We start from the raw sequence: 21,806 nt of genomic DNA on the forward strand, positions 1-21,806 counted from the left end.
AAGTCCGTGGCTGCCACCGCCAGTCCAGAGCTGCCGGCCAACCCAGTGGGACAGGCAGAGTGAGCCGGAGCCAGGTAGTGGGGTGTAACAGTGAGAGAGAGGGGGCAGATGTGAGTGGGAGACAGGGGGGGACGGGAACGGTCCAGTGGTGGTTCAGCAGCGCTTGCGGCGCCGGGTTCGATCCTGGCTGCGGATGAGGCACAGGTCCTCTCTCTCTCTCTCTCAAACTTTTCCACATTTTGTCACGTTACAACCACAAACGTAAATGTGTTTTATTGGGCTTTTATGTGATAGACCAACACAAAGTGGTGCATAATTGTGAAGTGGAAGGAAAATGATACATGGTTTTCAAATAGTTTTATAAATAAAAAACTGAAAAGTGTGGCGTGCAAAAGTATTCAGTCCCCCTGAGTCAATACTTTGTAGAACCACCTTTCGCTGCAATTACAGCTGCAAGTCTTTTGGGGTATGTCTCTACCAGCTTTGCACATCTAGGGACTGAAATTTTTGCCGATTCTTCTTAGCAAAATAGCTCAAGCTCAGTCAGATTGGATGGAGAGCGTCTGTGAACAGCAATTTTCAAGTCTTGCCAGAGATTCTCAATTGGATTTAGGTCTGGACTTTGACTGGGCCATTCTAACACATGAATATGCTTTGATCTAAAGCATTCCATTGTAGCTCTGGCTGTATGTTTAGGGTCGTTGTCCTGCTGGAAGGTGAAGCTCCGCCCCAGTCTCAAGTCTTTTGCAGACTCTAACAGGTTTTCTTCCAAGATTGCCCTGTATTTGGCTCCATCCATATTCCCATCAACTCTGACCAGCTTCCCTGTCCCTGCTGAAGAAAAGCATCCCCACAGCATGATGCTGCCACCACCATGTTTCACAGTGGGGATGGTGTGTTCAGGGTGATGTGCAGTGTTAGTTTTCCGCCACACATAGCGTTTTGCATTTAGGCCAAAAACTTCAATTTTGGTCTCATCTGACCAGAGCACCTTCCTCCACATGTTTGCTGTGTCCCCCACATGGCTTGTGGCAAACTGCAAACGGGACTTCTTATGGCTTTTTTTCAACAATGGCTTTCTTCTTGCCACTCTTCCATAAAGCCCGATTAGTGGAGTGCACGACAAATAGTTGTCCTGTGGACAGATTCTCCCACCTGAGCTGTGGATCTCTGCAGCTTCTCCAGAGTTACCATGGGCCTCTTGTCTGCTTCTCTGATCAATGCTCTCCTTGCCCGGCCTGTCAGATTAGGCGGACGGCCATGTCTTGGTAGGTTTGCAGTTGTGCCATACTCTTTTCATTTTCGGATGATGGATTGAACAGTGCTCCGTGAGATGTTCAAAGCTTGGGATTTTTTTTTATAACCTAACCCTGCTTTAAACTTCTCCACAACTTTATCCCTGACCTGTCTGATGTGTTCCTTGGGCTTCATGATGCTGGTTGTTCACTAATGTTCTCTAACAAACCTCTGAGGCCTTCACAGAACAGCTGTATTTATACTGAGATTAGATTACACACAAGTGGACTCTATTTACTAATTAGGTGACTTCTGAAGGCAATTGGTTGCACTGGATGTTATTTAGGGTATCAGAGTAAAGGGGGCTGAATATTTTTGCACACCACACTTTTCAGTTTTTTATTTGTAAATAAAATTTGAAAACCATGTATCATTTTCCTTCCACTTCACAATTATGCGCCACTTTGTGTTGGTCTATCACATAAAATCCCAATAAAACACATGTACGTTTGTGGTTGTAACGTGACAAAATGTGAAAAGTTCAAGGGGTATGAATACTTTTGCAAGCCACTGCATATTTTTACACATAAATCGTGAATAAAGATAAGAATTTTTACACAGTTTGCACAGCCAGAGCTTTGTTCACTTTTTCTTTACAGTGTGAACTTTGACAAATCCCATGATTCCTTGCATTTTTCAGAATACCAAACTCACTTATTAGAACAAGGCAGGCTGGAAATAAATACAAACTATCAGTAATGCTTAACATAACAGGCTGATCTCTAGAGGAAAGCACATACAAATGATTGTGCAAGTGATTTGTTACAAGGCTGCCAGCTCACTGTGGGTTGCTGCTATAATAGGGGAAAAATTTTTTTTCTGGAAGTACCCCACATGCTGCCCTCCCAGACTCTCTATGAAGTATACATTCTATGAAGAACCCCATATGCTGGATTGTGATGCTAGCATTCTTATACACAATCATGGTCCCCAACCAATGCACCACCACCATCCCATTGAGTAGATGGTGATGCAGCTGCAGCTCGCCTGCAGTCCGTTTGTCTTTTCTGTTTTTTGTTTTCTCTTGTCCCGTTTTTACAGTTTATTTCGGTTTATTTAGTTGTGTGTGAGTGGGGGGGGTGGGTGTAACATGTTTTTTGACTCTTCCTTCGGGGGGGGATGCAACTTTTCCTGCCGTATCCCCCGTCTCCGTGTCCGCCTATGCTGAGGCCTATCGTGGAGCTGGCGGCCTCCAACTGCGACCGACCTCGAGGCTACGGAGTCAAAGCCAGGATTTACCAACGCGAGGCTGGCCGACTTCGGGGCTGTGGTTGCGGTGCGACCCAATTTTCGACCCAACTTTGGAGCCTCGGAGGCTCGGCCGCGGGCCAGTGGACGACATCATCGGGAGCTCGAGTTCTGTTTTCCGGAGCTCCCACAACTACAGCTGCGTCCGCTGGACTGGAGGGCGGCAGCTCCGGCAGCTTCGACCGCCCCGGGCCGCGGAGTTTGAACCGGCCCGTTTGTGGAGCACGGATTCAGCCGCGGGACTTACCTACCATCACCCGGCGGGGTCACAACATCGGAGGCTTGGATTGCCTCAGCGCAGAGGGAGAGCAAGGAGGGAAGAGACAATGACTTTGGGACTTAAACTGTGTTGAGTGTTTGTCATTTATTCTATGTTATGACTGCAGGCTAAACCATTTTGTTGCACTGAAAAGTGTAATGACAATAAATTGAATCAAATCAAATCAGCTCAATCCAAATCAACCAAAATAAAAAGTTGTAGAGAATGCAGCTTCATGAAGTCGCAGATCAATTTGAGTCAGTACAGTGACATAATGGTAGAGTTACTGCTTCACACTGCCAGAGACCTGGGTTCGATCCCGACTATGGGTGTTGACTATACGGAGTTTGTACATTCTCTATGTGATCGTGTGGGCTTTCTCCGTGCTCTGGTTTCCTCCTACACTCCAAAAACATATAGGTTTGGAGGTTAATTGGCTTCTGTAAATTGTAAATTGTCCCTAGTGTGTAGGATGGTGCTAGCTTATGGGGTGATCACTGGTCAGTGGACTGTTTCCATGTTGTATCTCTAATGTCTCAGGTGAACTCTACTTTATTGGGTTCCTGAAGCCTGAATTTATTGTTTTGTTCAACTATTCCTTGGTTTGTCAGCAGGTGGAGCTAGATCAAAGAAAACTATGGGAAATAATGTAAAGCCACCACTGCCATCTACTTTCCGCTTTTCTTAAGTTATTGGTATTTTAACAATTTTAAAGAATGAAATACACCCAATTACAAACACTGCAGTTTTTCACTCAATGTTGAGCATAATATGCTGTACTCAAAAATATTCAAAAATGTTAACTGCAGGTTACAGGCAATGCCTTCAGTTTTCCTGACATCCCAAATTCAATTGGTCTATCTGAAATCACTAAACATCTATCTTGCTCAGGGATTTAGAGGGGCGGGGGAGTTGGAGGGAGGCTGGGATCATGGGTGGTTGAATAGGAAATTGGAGCAGTAGCGTCCTGCATGCAATTTAAATTGCATTGTCATAGCCATATTCTAAAGTGGTTCCGAGCTAAAATACTGAGCTCGGAACCACTTTATTCCTTTATGTATAAAGGAATAAAGGAGTTGATCAAAATCTTGATTGATAAGGTAGGTACTTTCTAGATGGTATCTCTACAATGTAAGGAGGTGGCGGGGTCAGTAAAAATGCTTCACATATATGAGTGATGTGAGCAGGTAAAGTATTACCATCAATGGTGGAATAATTACAAACATGGATCAAGCAGGAAATCAGAAAGGAAGTGCATAGATATTCTGCGCAGGTAGTTTTAGAGATAGGTCGGGATAAGAATAGTGTGTTGACCAATTAGTAAACAAGGGCAAGAAACTCTCCTGCACTAATTTGCTGGAAGCCAACAGAGGGGCAAGAGGGGGATTCTGCAGTTGTACAGAGCCCTAGTGAGACCACACCTGGAGTATTGTGTGCAGTTTTGGTCCCCTCATTTGAGGAAGGACATTCTTGCTATTGAGGGAGTGCAGCTGAGGTTTACAAGGTTAATTCCCAGGATGGCGGGACTGCCATATGCTGAGAGAATGGAGCAGCTGGGCTTGTACACTCTGGAGTTTAGAAGGATGAGAGGGATTCTCATTGAAACATATAAAATTGTTAAGGGTTTGGACACGCTAGAAGCAGTAAACATGTTCCCGATGTTGGGGGAGTCCAGAACCAGGAGCCACAGTTTAAGAATAAGGAGTAAGCCATTTACGGAGAATGGAAACACTTTTTCTTAAACAGAGTGGTGAGTGTGGAATTCTCTGCCTCAGAGGATGGTGGAGGCAGGTTTTCTGGATGCTTTCAACAGAGAGCTAGGTAGGGCTCTTAAAAATAATGGAGTCAGGGGATATGAGGAGAAGGCAGGGACGGGGTACTGATTGGGGATGATTGGCCATGATCACATTGAATGGCGGTGCTGGCTCAAAGGGCCAAATGGCCTACTCCTGCACCTATTGGCTATTGATTGGATAGTGAGGGTGAGAACACAAGCAGAAAAATGCGAGATAATTTCAGATTTATGCAAAGTAGAACATGGGAGGTCAGTCAACAGTAATTTTTAATGTTTATACTAGAGGTAACACAGAATAAATGTGTTTCAAAGGGATTTGAGCTATATTGAGGATATTGCAGCAAGAGGTGGCATAGGTGAAAATAGGTAGCCTTGAAGATATGGCATGTCATCTCAAGCTCATCTCACGGTCAAACATGGATGAGAACAACCAGTCTTGGTTTGAATTCAATAGTGGAACTAATAATCATTTCCCCTTCCCCTTGATAATGGCCCCATTATATGGTTATATGGTTAATAATGGCCCCATTTAAAAAATAATCAAAACACAAGCACCTTCTCTCAGATGTTTTGCGTTGCTCCGACAGATTTTTGTAAAAGATGATATCACATCACAATGACTTGCCGTGCTGCAATGGCCTGCCTGCCCACAGCCGCATTGAGGCCGTATGCACCGCCTCGACGCCGCAAGCACTGTCTCGATGGCGTACGCAGCGTCTTGACGCCGTGGGCCTAGCGCGAAGTTCCCGTGGACTTCGCTCGAACTTCACGTCAACTCGTACGGGATCACTCGACCTCCGCGCAGCCCCCGCTTCCGGTTTGGTCGCGCTTGCCCCGCATGCTTGTGGGACAGGCCCTGTACGGGGATCACTCGACCTCCGTGCGGCCTCCTTGCGGCCCCCGCTTCCGGTTTGGTCGCGCTAGTCGCATGCAGTCGCATGCTCGTGGGACAGGCCCTTAAGGTAAGGCAGCGCCTTTACCACCTCAGGCAATTGTCCAGAAACATCACGATTTGGTTTGGGAACGGCTCTGCCCAGGACAAGAAGGCTTTGCAGAGAGTAGTGTGTTCGGCTGAACGCACTATGGGAACTACACTCGCCCCCCTGCAGGAACTATACATCAGAAGGTGCAACTCCAGAGCCAACAAGATCATGGGAGACCCCTTCCACCCCAGCAATGGACTGTTCCAGCTGCTACGGTCAGGCAAACGCCTCTGTTGCCATGCTGTGAAAATGGAGAGGATGAGTAGGAATTTCTTCCCAGAGGCCATTAGGACTGTAAACTCCTATCTCACCAGGGACTAACTTCACTGTACCATTTTACTGTTGTGTTGTGTCTTTTTAAAATTGCTGTTTTTTTCTTTTTTTTCCCTCCCACAAATATGTAATATGTGAATATGTGATTCTGTTCCATTCTGTTTTGTAGTTTTTTTTTGCACAATCCACAAGCATTGCCACTTTTCATTTCACTGCACATCTCGTATGTGTATGTGACGAATAAACCTGACCTGACTTGACTTGCATTCCTTTGATGTAAAATGGGATTAACAACCACTTCATTTTACATAAATTGATCTTGGGTGGTACCAATACTGCAAATAACATTCATAACTTTTCGTAATCCGAGTATTTATATGTGGTTGCTGTGGTAATATAGGTGTATTCCTATGAAGTTATGCAGTAAAACAGGTAATTATTCCGTATTTCCCATGTTCAGATGTGAATGTTCACACATGCAGGAAGGTACAAAATGATTCAACAATTATTGTTGACGTAAGGAATGAGGAAACTACCAGAATTCATACATGGTGATTGCACAACTGAACATCAACAAATAGAAACACACCAGAGAGGCAGAAAGAATTGGGATTGTCAAGGGAGAGTCATTTTTTAGATTATTCATAACATAGTTAAGGGTGTGCCTGAGGATTCATGCGTGTGGAATTTCAGTGTATTCACTGCGGTTTAGTTTAGTTTAGAGATACAGCGCAGAAACGGGCCCTTCGGCCACCGAGTCCGTGCTGACCAGTGATCCCCGCATATTAACACTATCCTAGGGACAATTTATACATACACCAAGCCAATTAACCTACATACCTGTACGTCTTTGGAGCGTGGGAGGAAACCTAAGATCTCGTAGAAAATGGGGAGAATGTACAAACTCCGTACAGACATCACCCATAGTCTGGATCGAACCCGGGTCTCCGGCGCTCCGGAGAGTCGACTTCTCACTGTATTAATTAATGGCTGATTAAAATTTAAAAGTTGCATATCTTGGACATCCAAGAATCTAGATCCCCAAATTTGGGTAAAGCTGGGGGCAGTATCTGCAAATGGTCAATTTAGATGTAAAAGCAACTGGAGTTCTATATGAGCTGAAATTTTTTTTTTTTTAAAAAGGAAATACAGGTCATGCAATATTTGTGGTGAATTTGCTCTCTTTTTACCAGTGCAGGTCTGAAATGCCAAATATCTACAACATTTACTGTCAGAAATTATGTATTTGAAGATCTGCAGGGCCAACTATAGATTTTGTTAGACACAAAAAGTTGGAGTAACTCAGTGAGTCAGACAACATCTCTGGAGAAAAGGGATAGGTGACGTTTTGGGTCGAGACCCTTCTTCTTGACCCGAAATGTCACCTGTTCCTTTTCTCCAGAGATGCTGTCTGACCCCTTGAGTTGAGCTGTCTGACCCCTTGAGTTGAAGTCCTGTCCCACCGTACGAGTTAATTTCAAGAGCTCCCCAGATAAGCACGGAGAATTAACGTAGCGGGTACGTCGGAGCTCGCGGACGTCTCTTGGCGTTAACGGCAGGTACTCGGGAAGACTCGCTAACGGCAGGTAAGCACGGGAAGACGTGAAGATTTTTCAACATGATGAAAAATGTCCATGTGAGCCCCGAGTACCGACGAGTGGCCATTATCGTAAATCTCCGAGTTCGATTCAGGGCGAACTCGGGAGAACTCTTGGAATGAACTCGTACCGTGGGACAGGGCTTTAACTCCAGCTTTTTTTTGCCTATATTTGGTTTAAACCAGCATCTGCAGTTACTTCCTACACTTATAGATCTTGTTACTTTTACAAGTTGTTATAAAGTTTTACTTTGAGGCTTGTCAAAAGTTCTATAATAATGTTATAACTCAAACGCATTTCTTGATGATAAATACTGTGTAAATGTCAAACTAAGACCTCATGCCTGACAAACTCCAACTCTGAACTGCTGCTATTGCCAATGCTTTCATGGGTGATTGTATCTTCCACCCACTCGTGCCTGAAACTATGGTGGCAGCCAGTTAAATGGCTGACCAATACCAGCTCCGACAAAGAGCATTACAACTTGCCCATTCTTGAAAAAGGCTGTTTTTTTTCTTTCTTTTTAGCTGATAATCTCAAAGCAAGGGGTTTATCAAGCAGAATGAACAGAGCAACCCTCTGGTTTACACCAAGGAGATGGAGCAATAAAAAGATTTGTGAAGTGGGTATAGAAACATAGAAATAGAAACATAGAAATTAGGTGCAGGAGTAGGCCATTCGGCCCTTCGAGCCATTCAATATGATCATGGCTGATCATCCAACTCAGTATCCCATACCTGCCTTCTCTCCTTACCCCCTGATCCCCTTAGCCACAAGGGCCACATCTAACTCCCTCTTAAATATAGCCAATGGACTGGACTCAACTACCCTCTGTGGCAGAGAGTTCCAGAGATTCACCACTCTATATTCTGGGATCAGATAACCAAAAAACACTGACATATTTGGAGTTACATGGAATAAATTTCTAAAGATGACAGGGGTCACGGCAAAAGGCGAGTGATGTTTTGGGCTTGGAGGTCAAGTTTTCATTCAGAACAAATGACTACAAGCCAAATCTGTTGTCACCATTTCAAAATGATCCATTGTCCATGGAAAACATTGAGCATGTGTGAACAAATAAAAAAATTGCTGGAGGAACTCAGCGGGTCAGGCAGCATCTGTAGAGCTAAATGAAGAGTCAACATTTCAGGTCAGGTCCCTTTCTCTAAACTGGTGATGTAAATTGTTATTCGAAGTTACAAACCAATCTCTATCGTCAGTACAAGACTCGAGAACGGTTGCAGATTTTGAACATAAGTGATCATGGAGATGAATTTGGTAAATATGTACCTTTGATCAGGTCTGAATCTTGTGTCAGTTTGTGGAAGGTATGATCTTTCATCAGTTTCCAGTTCATTTAATCCCAGTGAAAATTTGGTGAGTCCATAGTACTGCTCAAAATCTTTTGGCATGGAATCTACGAGAAAAAATATAAAACCTCTCAGAGCAAAGCAACACACAGGTTTCGATGCAAAAATCAGAACATAGCAATCGCTGCCAAATATCTTTCCAATCAATGTTATACAGGAAATAAGAGTAATCCTCAGAAATACTTTAAAAGATGAACAACAATTTTTCACAAACAGCTCTTTTCTAATTTTTGGCACCATACAAATACATGTTTACTTCTGATTTTATCACAGAAATCCCGATGCACACAATTCCTCAGCTAAATGGTTACTCAAAGCAGATAGGGCCTGTTACGTATAAAAAAACAACTACATTCCACATCAATTATAAATAGTAGAAGCTCGACTCAAATATTTGATTCTTCATACATATTTGGTGGTGATATTTATCACAATTAGCAATAGACAAAAGAGTAATTTTTGAATTTGGATTGTGAACAAGTGCTTGAATACATTTCAAATCCTCAGATTATTTTCTTGAATTGCCAAGTCTGACCAGCTTCCCACTTGTTACGCAGCCCAATAGACTAATCAGCTTAAAAAATACAGAGAACTGCCTGCATAGGTTTAGTTTCCTAAAACCAGCCCCAATAAACCAAAAAGGCACATTCATCCATGTGCCACTTCAATTATCAGTTAGGCTGTCAGACATCAGAGTTAGAGTCATAGGGAGTCATAGAGTGATACAGTGTGGAAACAGGCCTTTTGGCTCAAATTGCCTACACTGGCCAACAATGTCCCAGCTACAGTAGTCCCACTTGTCTGCGCTTGGTCCATATCCCACCAAACCTGTTCTATCCATGTAGCTCTCTAACTGTTTCTTAAACGATGGGATAGTCCCAGCCTCAACTACCTCCTCTGGCAGCTTGTTCCATACACCACCACCCTTTGTGTGCAAATGTTACCCCTCGGATTTCTATTAAATCTTTTCCCCTTCACCTTGAACCTATGTCCTCTGATCCTCGATTCCCCTACTCTGGGCAAGAGACTCTGTGCATCTATCCAATCTATTCCTCATGATTTTGTACACCCCTATAAGATCTCCCCTTATCCTCCTGCACTCCATAGAATAGAGACCCAGCCTACTCAACCTCTCCCTATAGCTCACACCCTCTAATCCTGGCAACATCCTCGTAAATCTTTTCTGGACCCTTTCAAGATTGACCATATCTTTCCCATAACATGGTGTCCAGAACTGAACATAATATTCGAAATGCAGTCTCACCAACGTCTTATACAACTGCAACATGACCTCCCAACTTCCATACTCAATATTCTGACTGATGAAGGCCAAAGTGCCAAAACCCTTTTTGACCACCTTATCTACCTGTGACTCGACCTTCTAGAAATCATGCAACTGTACTGCTAGATCCCCCTGCTCTACAACACTCCCCAGAGGCCTACCATTCATGGTGTAGGTCCTGCCCTTGTTCGACGTCCCAAAATGCAACACCTCACACTTCTCTGTATTAAATTCCATTAATTATTCCTCTGCCTACCTGGCCAATTGATCCAGATCCTGCTGCAATCTTTTACCACCATCTTCACTATCTGTAAAACCACTCACTTTTGTATCGTCAGGAAATTTGCTAATCTTGCCCTCTATGTTCTCATCCAAATCATTGATGTAGATGACAAACAGTAACGGGCCCAGCACCAAACTGGGACAGGTGAAGGGTGACGGAGGGGAAGAGAGATGTTCACACTTCATATCACTTGGTGATGTTAAACATATAGCAGAAGTTTAACATGATACATATGCATTTAATCATCTGAGCAGATCATTTTTAATGAAGCCATGACCTGCAGTTAATGTGTCCTGTAACAAACTTGTAGCTTATAAACAGAAAATGCTAGAACCATTCGGCAGATCAGGCAGCACCTGTGGAAAAAGAAACAGTTAACATCAAAGATCCTAGGATCTTTGGTTAACATTTCAGGCTGAAGAAAACCTTTTTTCCAGGGGGGGGGGGGAATATTTGCACTTAAAATTAATTTGTTTTCCCTTTCCTATTTGTGAAAGGGCTTTCATCTGAAAGATCTGCTTATTTCCCCCGGGTGCTGATCTGAGTGTTTCCACCACTTCCTCTTTATTCCAGATTTCCAGCATCGGCAGTTTAAAAAAAAAAAAATCAAACTTGTAACTACATATCCTAGGTCTGGGAGATTTTGCTATTTCACAGCTTCTCTCTCTGCAACTCACCCTATCACAGGGCTTCAAGTACATTGATTTCCCTCCAGGCCATGACCTTCAGAAGAATACTACTGTAAAGGTAGCATATTGTTTAAGATTTAGCAGCTATGAAATTGCACAGCCTTCAAGTCCTGAACATTTGTGCTTTAAGTGCACCAGACATCTATCCAATTTATCACTGAACTACAAACACTATCTTTTCTAAAAAATCAATAAGCAGCAATATTCTTCCCTAGTTAGAAAAGAAGAAAACAGCGGAGGCCAGACATCCGAAATAACAAAAAAATGCTGGAAACGTTCACAGGTCAGGCCACATCTGTGGGAAGAGAAACAAAACTAGTGTTTCAGGTTCGGTCTTTTGATCAAAAGGAAAATGAGACAAAAAGGAGCTGTTTAGCAGCAGGAAATGAGGGGGTGGGCTACATTTTGATCAGGTAAACCAATGCTCACCATGGGGACAAGCTGTAAACAAGGTTATCTGACAAACGAATGAATGTGAGCAGTTAGAAAGTGAGAACACAGGCAGCAGTATGTAAGAGCTGCAAAATACAGAGTAGACTTCTAGAGATACAGAGCGGAAATGTGTTTAAGAAGGAACTGCAGATGCTGGAAAATCATAGGTACACAAAAATGCTGGAGAAACTCAGCAGGTGCAGCAGCATCTATGGAGCGAAGGAAATAGGGAACGTTTCGGGCCAAAACCCTTCTTCAAACTGATGGGGGGGCGGGGAGAAAAAAGGAAAAAGGAGGAAGAACCCGAAGGCTGAGGGATGGGAGGAGACAGCCCGAGGGCTAACAAAATTGGGAGAATTCAATGTTCATGCCTGCAGGATGCAGACTCCCCAAGCGGAATATGAGGTACTGTTCCGCCAATTTCCGGTGTTGCTCGCTCTGGCCATGGAGGAGACCCAGGACAGAGAGGACGGATGGGGAATGGGAGGGGGAGTTGAAGTGCTGAGCCACCGGGTGGTCACGTTGGTTATTGCGGACCGAGCGGAGGTGTTCGGCGAAGCGATTGCCAAGTCTCCGCTTGGTCTCACCGATGTAGATCAGCTGACATCTAGAGCAGTGGATGCAATAGATGAGGTTGGAGGAGATGCAGGTGAACCTCTGTCGCACCTGGAACATGCCCATCAGCCCACCGAGTCCATGGCGACCAGTAATCACACCGTACACTAGCACTATCCTACACACAAGGGACAATTTACAATTTACAGACACCAATTTACCTACAAATCTATAAGTCATTGGAGTGTGGGAGGAAACCAAAGCACTCAGAGAAAACCCACGTGATCACAGGGAGAATGTACAAACACTATACAGACAGCAACCATAGTCAGTGAAAAAAACCCGGGTCTCTAGCGCTATAAGAAAGCAACTCTACGGCTGCGCCACTGTACTGCCCCAATTAGGGAGGCATGGCCAGCAGGCCAGCATTGGGTAGGTCAATAATTCTCTGGGGAAATTGACAGAAATCGCTACCTGAATTTGCAGTATTTAATAATTAATCAAAGGCTGAAATGTACCCAGTTGGAAGTTGCAATGCACTTCGTCAAACTTGTGCCGATGCTTCATTGTACCAGCATGCAGCATTCCAACAGTGTGTTATAGCCAAGCACCAGGGTCACCTTGGATTTAGTTCATCTAAGGCATTCCCTTTCTTCACCCTCTCTGTAATTTACAAGCTTTGTCTCCTTCCCAGTTCTGATGGTTTGTCTCTCACAGATGCAGCCTGATCTATCAAGTATGAGTTTGTCAGCTTCAGTTGTACCCATCGAAATGTATTGCTTCTATTTCATTTTAAAATACCTGTATTCTTAAAACGCAGAAAGTGTTTCAAATGTTAAACATCAAAATCACCCAAGGAAAACACCATTATTCACTGAGATTCCTGGTTATGTATAAGTTAGCTTGATGAAGCTGCTGAAAATCACACTGTATAGTTCACCGTAAAAGGTAAAAAGAACATTACTGTATACACACAGCAAATATGTCCATTTATCAAGCACTTCCAATTGTAATCAGTGCCACATATTTCAGAGTTTAATTATTAAACATATAACAGCAGGAATGGTGTTTATTGGTCTGAACCTTTCTCGGCACCACCCTAGCACTAACCAACTTAACACTAACCTAATTCTCAGCACCAGCCTGAAATAGCTCTTGTCCCTTCAATATTGTTTACATCGGATATGTAATTCAAATTCCGCTTGTGGCAAAAATGGGGACAGCCAAGGAATATGGCAATTATATTCCAGACCTTCAAATATTCAAATGAAGGTCTACTCACTCCCTTGTGATTTTTATTAAATGTCAGAGAAGTGCGAGCTCAGCTGATGGCAATGTGTTAAAAAAAAAACCCAACATGGAAATACAATAAAATGATCACACCTTGTCATGTCCTTGCTTGTTGTGCAAACTCTGCTTTTCTAAAATTGACACTTACAGTGCCCTCCATAATGTTTGGGACAAAGATCCATCATTTATTTATTTGCCTCTATACTCCACAAATTGAGATTAGCAATAGAAAAAAATTACTTGTGGTTAATGTCAAGTGTTCTACTAGAGGGGTGAACACGCTGGATCATGTTTACACCAATATCAAGCACGCGTATAGAGCCATCCCCCTCCCCCAACTCGGCCAGTCAGACCATCTCTCCCTCCTGCTCTCTCCAGCCTACACCCCCCTCAGACGCAGTGCCAGGCCCACCATAAAATCTGTTACAACCTGGCCTGAAAATGCACTCTCCAATCTACAGGACTGCTTTACCTAGACAAACTGGGACATATTCGAACACCAGGACCTGGAAACTCACACAGAATCAGTGCTGGACTATATCAAGTTCTGCATCGGAAATGTGACTGTAGACAAAAACATACGGGTTTTCCCAAACCAGAAACCCTGGATGTCCAGTCAGGTCCGCACACTCCTCAGAGCCCGCGATGCTGCCTTCAGGTCAGGTGACAGAGCTCTGTACAGGGCTGCTCGAGCCGACCTGAAAAGTGGTATTAAAAAGGCCAAGGCGGATCACAAGAGGAGCATAGAGTCCCACTTGTCCAGCAATAATACACGGGAGGTATGGCAGGGCATACAAGACATTACCAACTACAGAGGCTGTGCCACAAAGTCAGAAGACCTGAGTGCGCCGCTGGCAGAAAAGCTAAATTGCTTCTTCTCCCGCTTTGAAACATCACAACAGCAGCACTCACCTGCTACAGCCCTGTTCCCACCCTCACCTGGCTCCTGTACTACCCCACTCACTGTCGGGGAACACGATGTCAGACGGGTGCTCCTGGCAGTGAACCCCAAGAAGGCTACCGGCCCAGATGGAGTCCCTGGTAAGGTGCTCAAAGCGTGCGCCCACCAGCTCACTGCCATCTTCACCAGAATTTTCAATCTCTCCCTGGCCCAGGCAGTTATTCCGTCCTGCCTAAAATCAGCCACAATCGTCCCTGTGCCGAAGAAGTCTCCCATCACCAGCCTTAATGACTACCGTCCTGTTGCCCTCACTCCGGTAATCACGAAGTGCTTCGAGAGATTGGTCCTCCAGCACATCAAGGACTATCTACCACCAGACTTCGACCCCCACCAATTCGCTTATCGCCAAAACAGATCCACAGAAGACGCCATCACCGTAGCTCTCCACTCTGTGCTGAGCCATCTGGAGCAGGGGCAGAGCTACGTCCGGATGCTCTTTGTGGATTTTAGTTCAGCCTTTAACACAATCATCCCGGACATCCTCATTGGTAAACTGGTCACTCTCGGCCTCCCCACTGTCACATGTGCCTGGATTAAGGATTTCCTCACAAACCGGCCCCAGACTGTGAGACTTGGCCCCCACCTCTCCTCCACTCGCAGGTTGAGTACCGGTTCCCCACAGGGCTGTGTGCTAAGCCCCCTCTTATACTGTCTCTACACCTACGACTGTAGTCCGGCCCACAACAACAACCGCATCGTCAAATTTGCTGACGACACTACTGTGGTCGGACTTATTTCAAAGGGAGACGAGGCAGCCTACAGAGAGGAAGTCCTGAAGTTGACAACCTGGTGCTCAGAAAACAATCTGGCTCTGAACACCAGGAAAACAAAAGAGCTCATTGTCGACTTCAGGAGGCACAGCACCGACTTAGTCCCCCTACACATTAACGGCGAGTGTGTGGAGAGGGTCAACACCTTCCGGTTTCTCGGCGTCCATATCGCGGCTGACATCTCCTGGACGGACAACACGACAGCGGTCATCAAGAAGGCTCAGCAGCGGCTGCACTTCCTGAGGGTCCTCAGGAAGCACAACCTGGACTCTAACCTGCTGCTGACCTTCTACCGCTCGTCCATCGAGAGCCTGCTGACATACTGCATTACAGCATGGTATGGCAGCTGCACCATGGCAGACAGGGAGAGGCTTCAGAGGGTAACCAGGACAGCGCAGAGGATCATTGGTTGCCCTCTCCCCTCCCTGATGGACATCTACACCTCCCGCTGCCTTAGCAGGGCAAAGAAGATCACCAAAGACAGCTCCCATCCTGCGTTTGGACTGTTCGACCTGCTGCCCTCTGGAAGACGCTATAGGTGCATCAAATCCAGGACAAACAGACTCAGGAATAGCTGCTTCCCGAGAATTATATCTACCATAAATTCAAATCCACACATGCACTGACTACACCGCCCAACACGGACTTCCATCTGTATATATGTATATATGTATGTAGCGCCGTAGAATTTGTGCACCTATCCCCCCCCCCCCCCCATCTCCCTTCTGTTTTTTTTTTCTGTTTCTTGTTTTTGGTGTAAAATTGTATGTATGCACTGAGTACGAGCAGCTTTCAGTTTCACTGTACATGTATAGTGACAATAAATGGCATATCTATCTATCTATATCTATCTAAGTGCACATTGTCAGATTTTAATAAAGGTTGTTTTTATACATTTTAGTTTCACCATGTAGAAATGACAGCAGTGTTTATACATAGTCCCCCATTTCAGGGCACTTTAACTATTTTGTTACAAATCTGAAATTGTGGAGTACAGAGAAAATAAATAAATGATGGGTCTTTGTCCCAAATACAATGGAGGGCCCTGTATATGTGTCCTTTAAAGAAAAAAAGATAATTTTCATAAAGTAGCCCTTCTTTCAATAAAAAATGGAATAGCTTTATAGTAATGCTACAGATATTATGTTGTTTGACTTCAAATCGCTTACTTGGTCTCCAGATGCATGTTGCCGATGGGAGTGTTCCATAATATATACCTTCATGCCATTTTCCAAATAGTCGATTCATTACTTCCCCGTTTTGGTTCATTATGATCCCCTCAACCTCATTAACGTTTGAATTCCAATACTTAGCCTAGAATATCAAAGATAATTTGTACATAGGATGCAACAGAATTATGACCATCAAATACTAAAACTGCTGTAAACATTAAAGATGGATGTGATGCAAGTGATATTTAACTGTTTTTTTTGTATTAAACTCTACTCTCAGAACTACCATTTTAAACTGGACCATCAGTTTTGATTTTTGCCATGCTATTCTAGCTAAATGTAATAAAACCATCATACACTATTTCAAATCAAAATCTAGACTATTTAATTTCAAGTGCTTTGTGTAAAGGGCTTTAGTAACCTGTTCATTAGTTTCCCCAACATTGGTCTGGTAATAACACGATTATTCAAGGTGGCTATTGTGAAGGTCCTTGAAGATTACATCAATAAATTCTTAGCCTTGATAGCAATGTTCATTGTCCTGGTTTATGGTTGCAAGCCAGGTTGTTTAGCTGTAACGCTGGGATAATTTACTTCACATTTCAAATCACCTTTTCAGAATGAAATTGTAGATTCAGGTTTTTTTCTTTAGAGCAGTAAGCTTTTGGGAACTTCAGAGCATGCAGCAGCAGATTAAAGCTTTAATTTTCCTGCCTTTACTATTTTCTTTCACACAACAGGAAGTCCAGTATGGTGAAGTGAAGCCTGGAGTACAGATGATTATTAGTGTTACCTTTTGTGTGCATGTGGAATAAACCAGCCACAAACAGAACCTGCTTTTTGAATTAAGCCAACAACAAGTTGAGACAAGCAGTGCCGTGACAGGTATGCAGTTTGAGAGTCTTGACCAGACAGGATTCACTTGATTCTTTTCTGCACACAAGGACAGCCCCCATTTTACTTGGTTATTCACCCTACTTCCTTCAGAAAGTTGCAGGAGCTTAAACATAGAGCGCACAGTACAAAAGTAGGCCAATGTCATCAGAAGTAGTTTACATAAACTAAATATAGGTTTGTCCTAGTAAACAGGTAAAGGACACGTCCACACGCCCTCATAATCACACATATCTGACACAGAATGTGTGTTTAAGCAAGCAATGGTTGAAAGACAGATCAATTAAAAAAAACATGAGCTTTCCTCCTTTCCTCCTTTCATTTAAGACTGAGGTGAGAAAACACTTTTTCACCCAGAGTGTCGTGAATTTGTGAAATTCTCTGCCACAGAGGGCAGTGAGGCCGAATCACTGGATGGATTTAAGAGAGAGTTAGATAGAGCTCTAGGGGCTAGTGGAATCAAGGGATATGGGGAAAAGGCAGGCACAGGTTATTGATTTAGGACGATCAGCCATGATCACAATGAATGGCGGTGCTTGCTCAAAGGGCCGAATGGCCTCCTCCTGTACCTATTTTCTATGTCTATGCCTAAAAAGAGACATTTCATACCTTCATAAATGTCAGCTTGCATTGGCAAATGTCACTTGCTGTATTTTTAATGACAATCTCTCCATAATGTTCAATCCACCGCTGTCCACTGAGAATGTTGTGTATACAAGAGGTTACTTTATTCCACTCATAATGGTCTCCATATCTGAGGAGAAAGTTGAATGTTTGAGATTTCTTTTAGGCAGGTCCATAGAAATATACTTGGTATATTTAATCTATTTCAGCTAAACACATTGAACAACATCTTACAGCTGTTTGAGCTGTTCTCAACACGGTTTAAGTTACTTCAAATAAATGGGCAATGAAAAATCTATTTTTAAGCACACAATCTTGTGGAAGTTATGCCACACATAAAACACAGGCTCTGACCAGTAAAACTCTCCCTCTTATGTTTATAGGAGATATATATTCAAGAGAACAATTCTGGTCCCTGTCAATCCAGTAATGGGATGTCAGGAACTCCCAACTATAGTGCGCAATCAGCAGATGGGATTCAGCAATAGAATAGGTTAATTGGAGGAAAATAACTCCTTGAATCAAATGGGTGGGGGGGTAAGAAGAAAAAAGTGTATACATAAAATGGGTAGAAAGGAGAGAGGGAGAAGTGGCACGTGCAGCCCCGTTTCCACCAATCTTTCCACCACCACGCACAAGAAGCGCAAAATAGACACCATTGTATGCAGATGCCGAGAAGTGTGTTCAGCTCTGGCTGAACAAGTTCTAATCTTGAGTGTGGACTCGATAAGAAGAAGATCAATACAGTATAGACAATCTACCATGCAACTCTTGCAGTTTTCCCCATGTTGCATTGTTAAATCTGCAGATTACTGCAGGTGGAGAGAGGAAACAACTCAAGGATGAACTGAAAGCTCCTTGAAAAAGTGCATGGCAGTTTTCACCTATGTTGGCTACAAAATTAAAAAATAAAGCACTCAATAAGGCGAAACGGGTTTCAACATTGTTTTATCCTTGAGAAGTAAAATCAGGCAGTTATTCTGGAGTAATTCGGGAGTCGCCGTCTCCGGTAGGAAGCGGCCGGTTCGGAAACTCCAAGCCGCTGAGAGTGTTCTCTGTTCCGATCATCCCAGCGAGAGGGCCTGAACATTGGGCCGCCGTAGCGGCAACTGCCAAGGGCTCAAAGGCCCCGACCACGGGTGAACAAAGAGGAAGTTAACTGAACTGTATTGCCTTCCCTCACAGTGGGAAACGTTGATTCCACTGTGTGAGGATGTTCATGTTAAATTCTATTGTGTATTGTATTATTTTTATTTGTATGGCTGTGTGGTAACTCAAATCTCACTGTACCAACTGGTGCATGTGACAATAAATGTAACTTGAACTTGAACACACATCAATCAGATCAAAAGTAGCTTGCCAAGGCGAGTTTGAGTGCAGAAACAGTAGCTCAGGATGTTTAATTGGAAGATGGGAATCAGCACCCACTGAAGCAGTGCTGAACCTTTAAGATTTCCAAGCAGTGATACTGAAAATTAATGGAGTTTCATGTGAGAACAATCTAATGCAAACAGCTTGGGTGGCGAACAGTCTTCTTCCAACAACAACTTTTGAACAGGGAGGATTACATTGCAAGACAGTCACCTGTTAACAGGCCATAGCAATACCCTGAAAAATAGACAACTTTCCATATTTTGAGAGTTACAAAGGTAGAGATTGATGACAGTTTAACACTGATGAACAAATTCATCATTACTTCCAGTGCACCAGCATCGCTTTTGACCATCAGTGGAAAAGTGTGCTTGTAAACGATGTCCTGAATCCTGTACTAAGCTCACATCTACATCGCAATAGAGAAGCCTGCCTGCTGTGCGCTTCCCATCCACTGCTAGAATAACCAAAGCAACTTCACACTTTTCTCTTAGTCCACCCTCCTCAATATGGAGGCATTAACCCAAACTCAACCATTCACATGCCAAGCACCCAGTTGCAAAACTAGACACTGTACTCCAAGCTCCATCATGGCCAGAGATAAGCACGTGGAGAAAGGAAACTGAAGGATGTTCTCAACGCTCCTTGAAAAAGTGTAACATTCTATTCCCCAAATTATGGGGAAGCCCCACCTCCACAACAAAAGATATTTGAGATGGCCATATGAACATCGAATCCTGTGCGAATGGCATTAGGGGTCGTCATCTCTTGAAACGTTCACCCATCTGCTGACACAAGCAGTTCCCGCCCTACTGTGGTAGAGCCTGTGGCTCACACACTGGGCTCAGTCACATTAGAACCCACCCAGCACCAGAAAGGGTGCAAGTCATTCCCGGCTCGGAGAATCTGCCTCAAAGACGAAGAAATCTCCAGAACTCAAGTACACGTCTGGCATTGCATCTGGAATCGGGTCAGAATGGTCTAATGGATCCTGGGACTGGAGATACAAAATTTACAAATGGGTCCCAAAAGAGAAACTAAATATCAGATTTTAAGTTTCCTTAGCTGAGCAGTTGATCTAACAATAAAATTTTAGATCAGGTACTAAATTCAGAGATTAATCTGCACGTCACTAGAAATGCCCACCTTGCATCTGGCACTCGGCCCATTCAACAGATGAGAAGGCAGCAAGACTATTAAGGGAAAGTTTTTCCCAAAACATGTTCTCCAGGGAAGGCAGTAACAAGATTTAAATGTCTGAAAATCCTTTAATTCACTCACACGTAATGCAATCTTTAAACCTAATGCGTGGAAATGTGCTTTATGGTCTTAAACCATAAAGGCTAGTGGATCAATTTATTCAATCATCTGTCATTAGTACTTGCAATTGACCAGAAATGATATGAAGTCACCAGCCATGGTTGGAGGGTAAAGAAGAAAACATAATAGCTTTCCTGGAACAAAATTACTTTTGCATTATTCTATTCAAATTTTAAATCAATATAAACTCACTTAGATGTTTTTTCTGCAACAGGATTCTTCCTGCAATGATACTTACTTCGGAAAAGTTACATGAATTGTTCCAACTGGAACAATCTCCATTGATTTACCCCAAAACTTGTTTTTCCACCTCACATCTAAAAGAGAGTGAAAATAAACCCATTATTTAAAAAATTACATCTTCAATTAAATATTTTATCTTGCGCAAGAATATTGACTTGCAAATCTAATTATAATTATTTTAATATATTAAGATAGTTTCACACCTCCACATTGCTCTCAACAGCTATAAGATAGAATTGAAGACCGGGTACATGTGCTCATTTAATTAGAGGGCAGGTGAATCATCAGAATTAGTTTCTGCTGATGCTGGTTAAAACACAAAAGAACACAAAGTGCTGAAGTAAGTCAGCTGGCCAGGCTGATGGAGCTGGCACCTGCGTTGTTGCTATGCCGGTGGTGGCCTGTAGTGCTGGTGGCCCACTATAGCCAAAATACGTTGTAATAATAATAATAATATCTTTTATTGTCATTGCACATTAGTGCAACGAGATTTGGTGAAGAAGACTGTAAAAATGAAGGTTTACTGTTACTTTAAAACACAATTCCCAGGAATATGGGTGTCTGAATAGATGGTGCGTATGTAGTGCAACGAGAAATGTGAGGTTATCCATTTGGTGGCAAAAAGAGGAGACTGTGGGAAAGGGGGAGATGCAAACCTGGGTGTCAAGGTGAAGGTTACTGTACCTTAAAAAAGCACATGTTAGCTTTCCCTGGAGAGGTTCTACTGGGTGACAGGGTCTTTGAGACCACACCTGGATCTGCGAATAGATGAGGAAGGACCGTGCCATAGAGGGTATAGACGGTTCACCAGAATTCCTGGGATGTCAGGACTGTCATTGACTGGATAGACACAGATTTAGATTGAGAGGGGATCTTATAGAAATAGCCAGTCTTTTGGACCCTAGATGCAGGAAAGTTGGAGATGTTGGGGAAGTCCAACAAGGGGTCACAGCTAGAAATCCTTTAAAAGATGATAGACTTTTTTGCAGAATGAAATCTACAACTCTCTGCCACAGAGGGTAAAAGATATTTGCATTAGTACCTTGGGCAGGGGATCAAGGTTTGGAGAAGGCAGGTACGGGATACTGAGTTGGATGA

General features: G+C 43.5%; 1 protein-coding gene across 4 annotated transcripts in view; it reads right to left on the bottom strand.

Moving 5' to 3' along the window:
• osbpl3b (oxysterol binding protein-like 3b) overlaps positions 1-21,806 on the bottom strand; it is a 158,657-nt gene that overhangs the window by 17,352 nt on the left and 119,499 nt on the right. For all 4 annotated transcript variants that reach the window (XM_055659396.1, XM_055659404.1, XM_055659380.1 and 1 more), the window contains 4 exons: positions 20,704-20,782; positions 17,760-17,904; positions 16,254-16,398; positions 8,743-8,869 (listed from right to left, as the gene is read on the bottom strand). In XM_055659396.1, the coding sequence (XP_055515371.1) occupies positions 8,743-8,869; positions 16,254-16,398; positions 17,760-17,904; positions 20,704-20,782 (496 nt within the window). The remainder of the gene's footprint in view (positions 1-8,742; positions 8,870-16,253; positions 16,399-17,759; positions 17,905-20,703; positions 20,783-21,806) is intronic.

This window comes from Leucoraja erinacea, chromosome 2, assembly GCF_028641065.1.
Source record: "Leucoraja erinacea ecotype New England chromosome 2, Leri_hhj_1, whole genome shotgun sequence".
Classification (NCBI taxonomy): Eukaryota; Metazoa; Chordata; class Chondrichthyes; order Rajiformes; family Rajidae; genus Leucoraja; species Leucoraja erinaceus.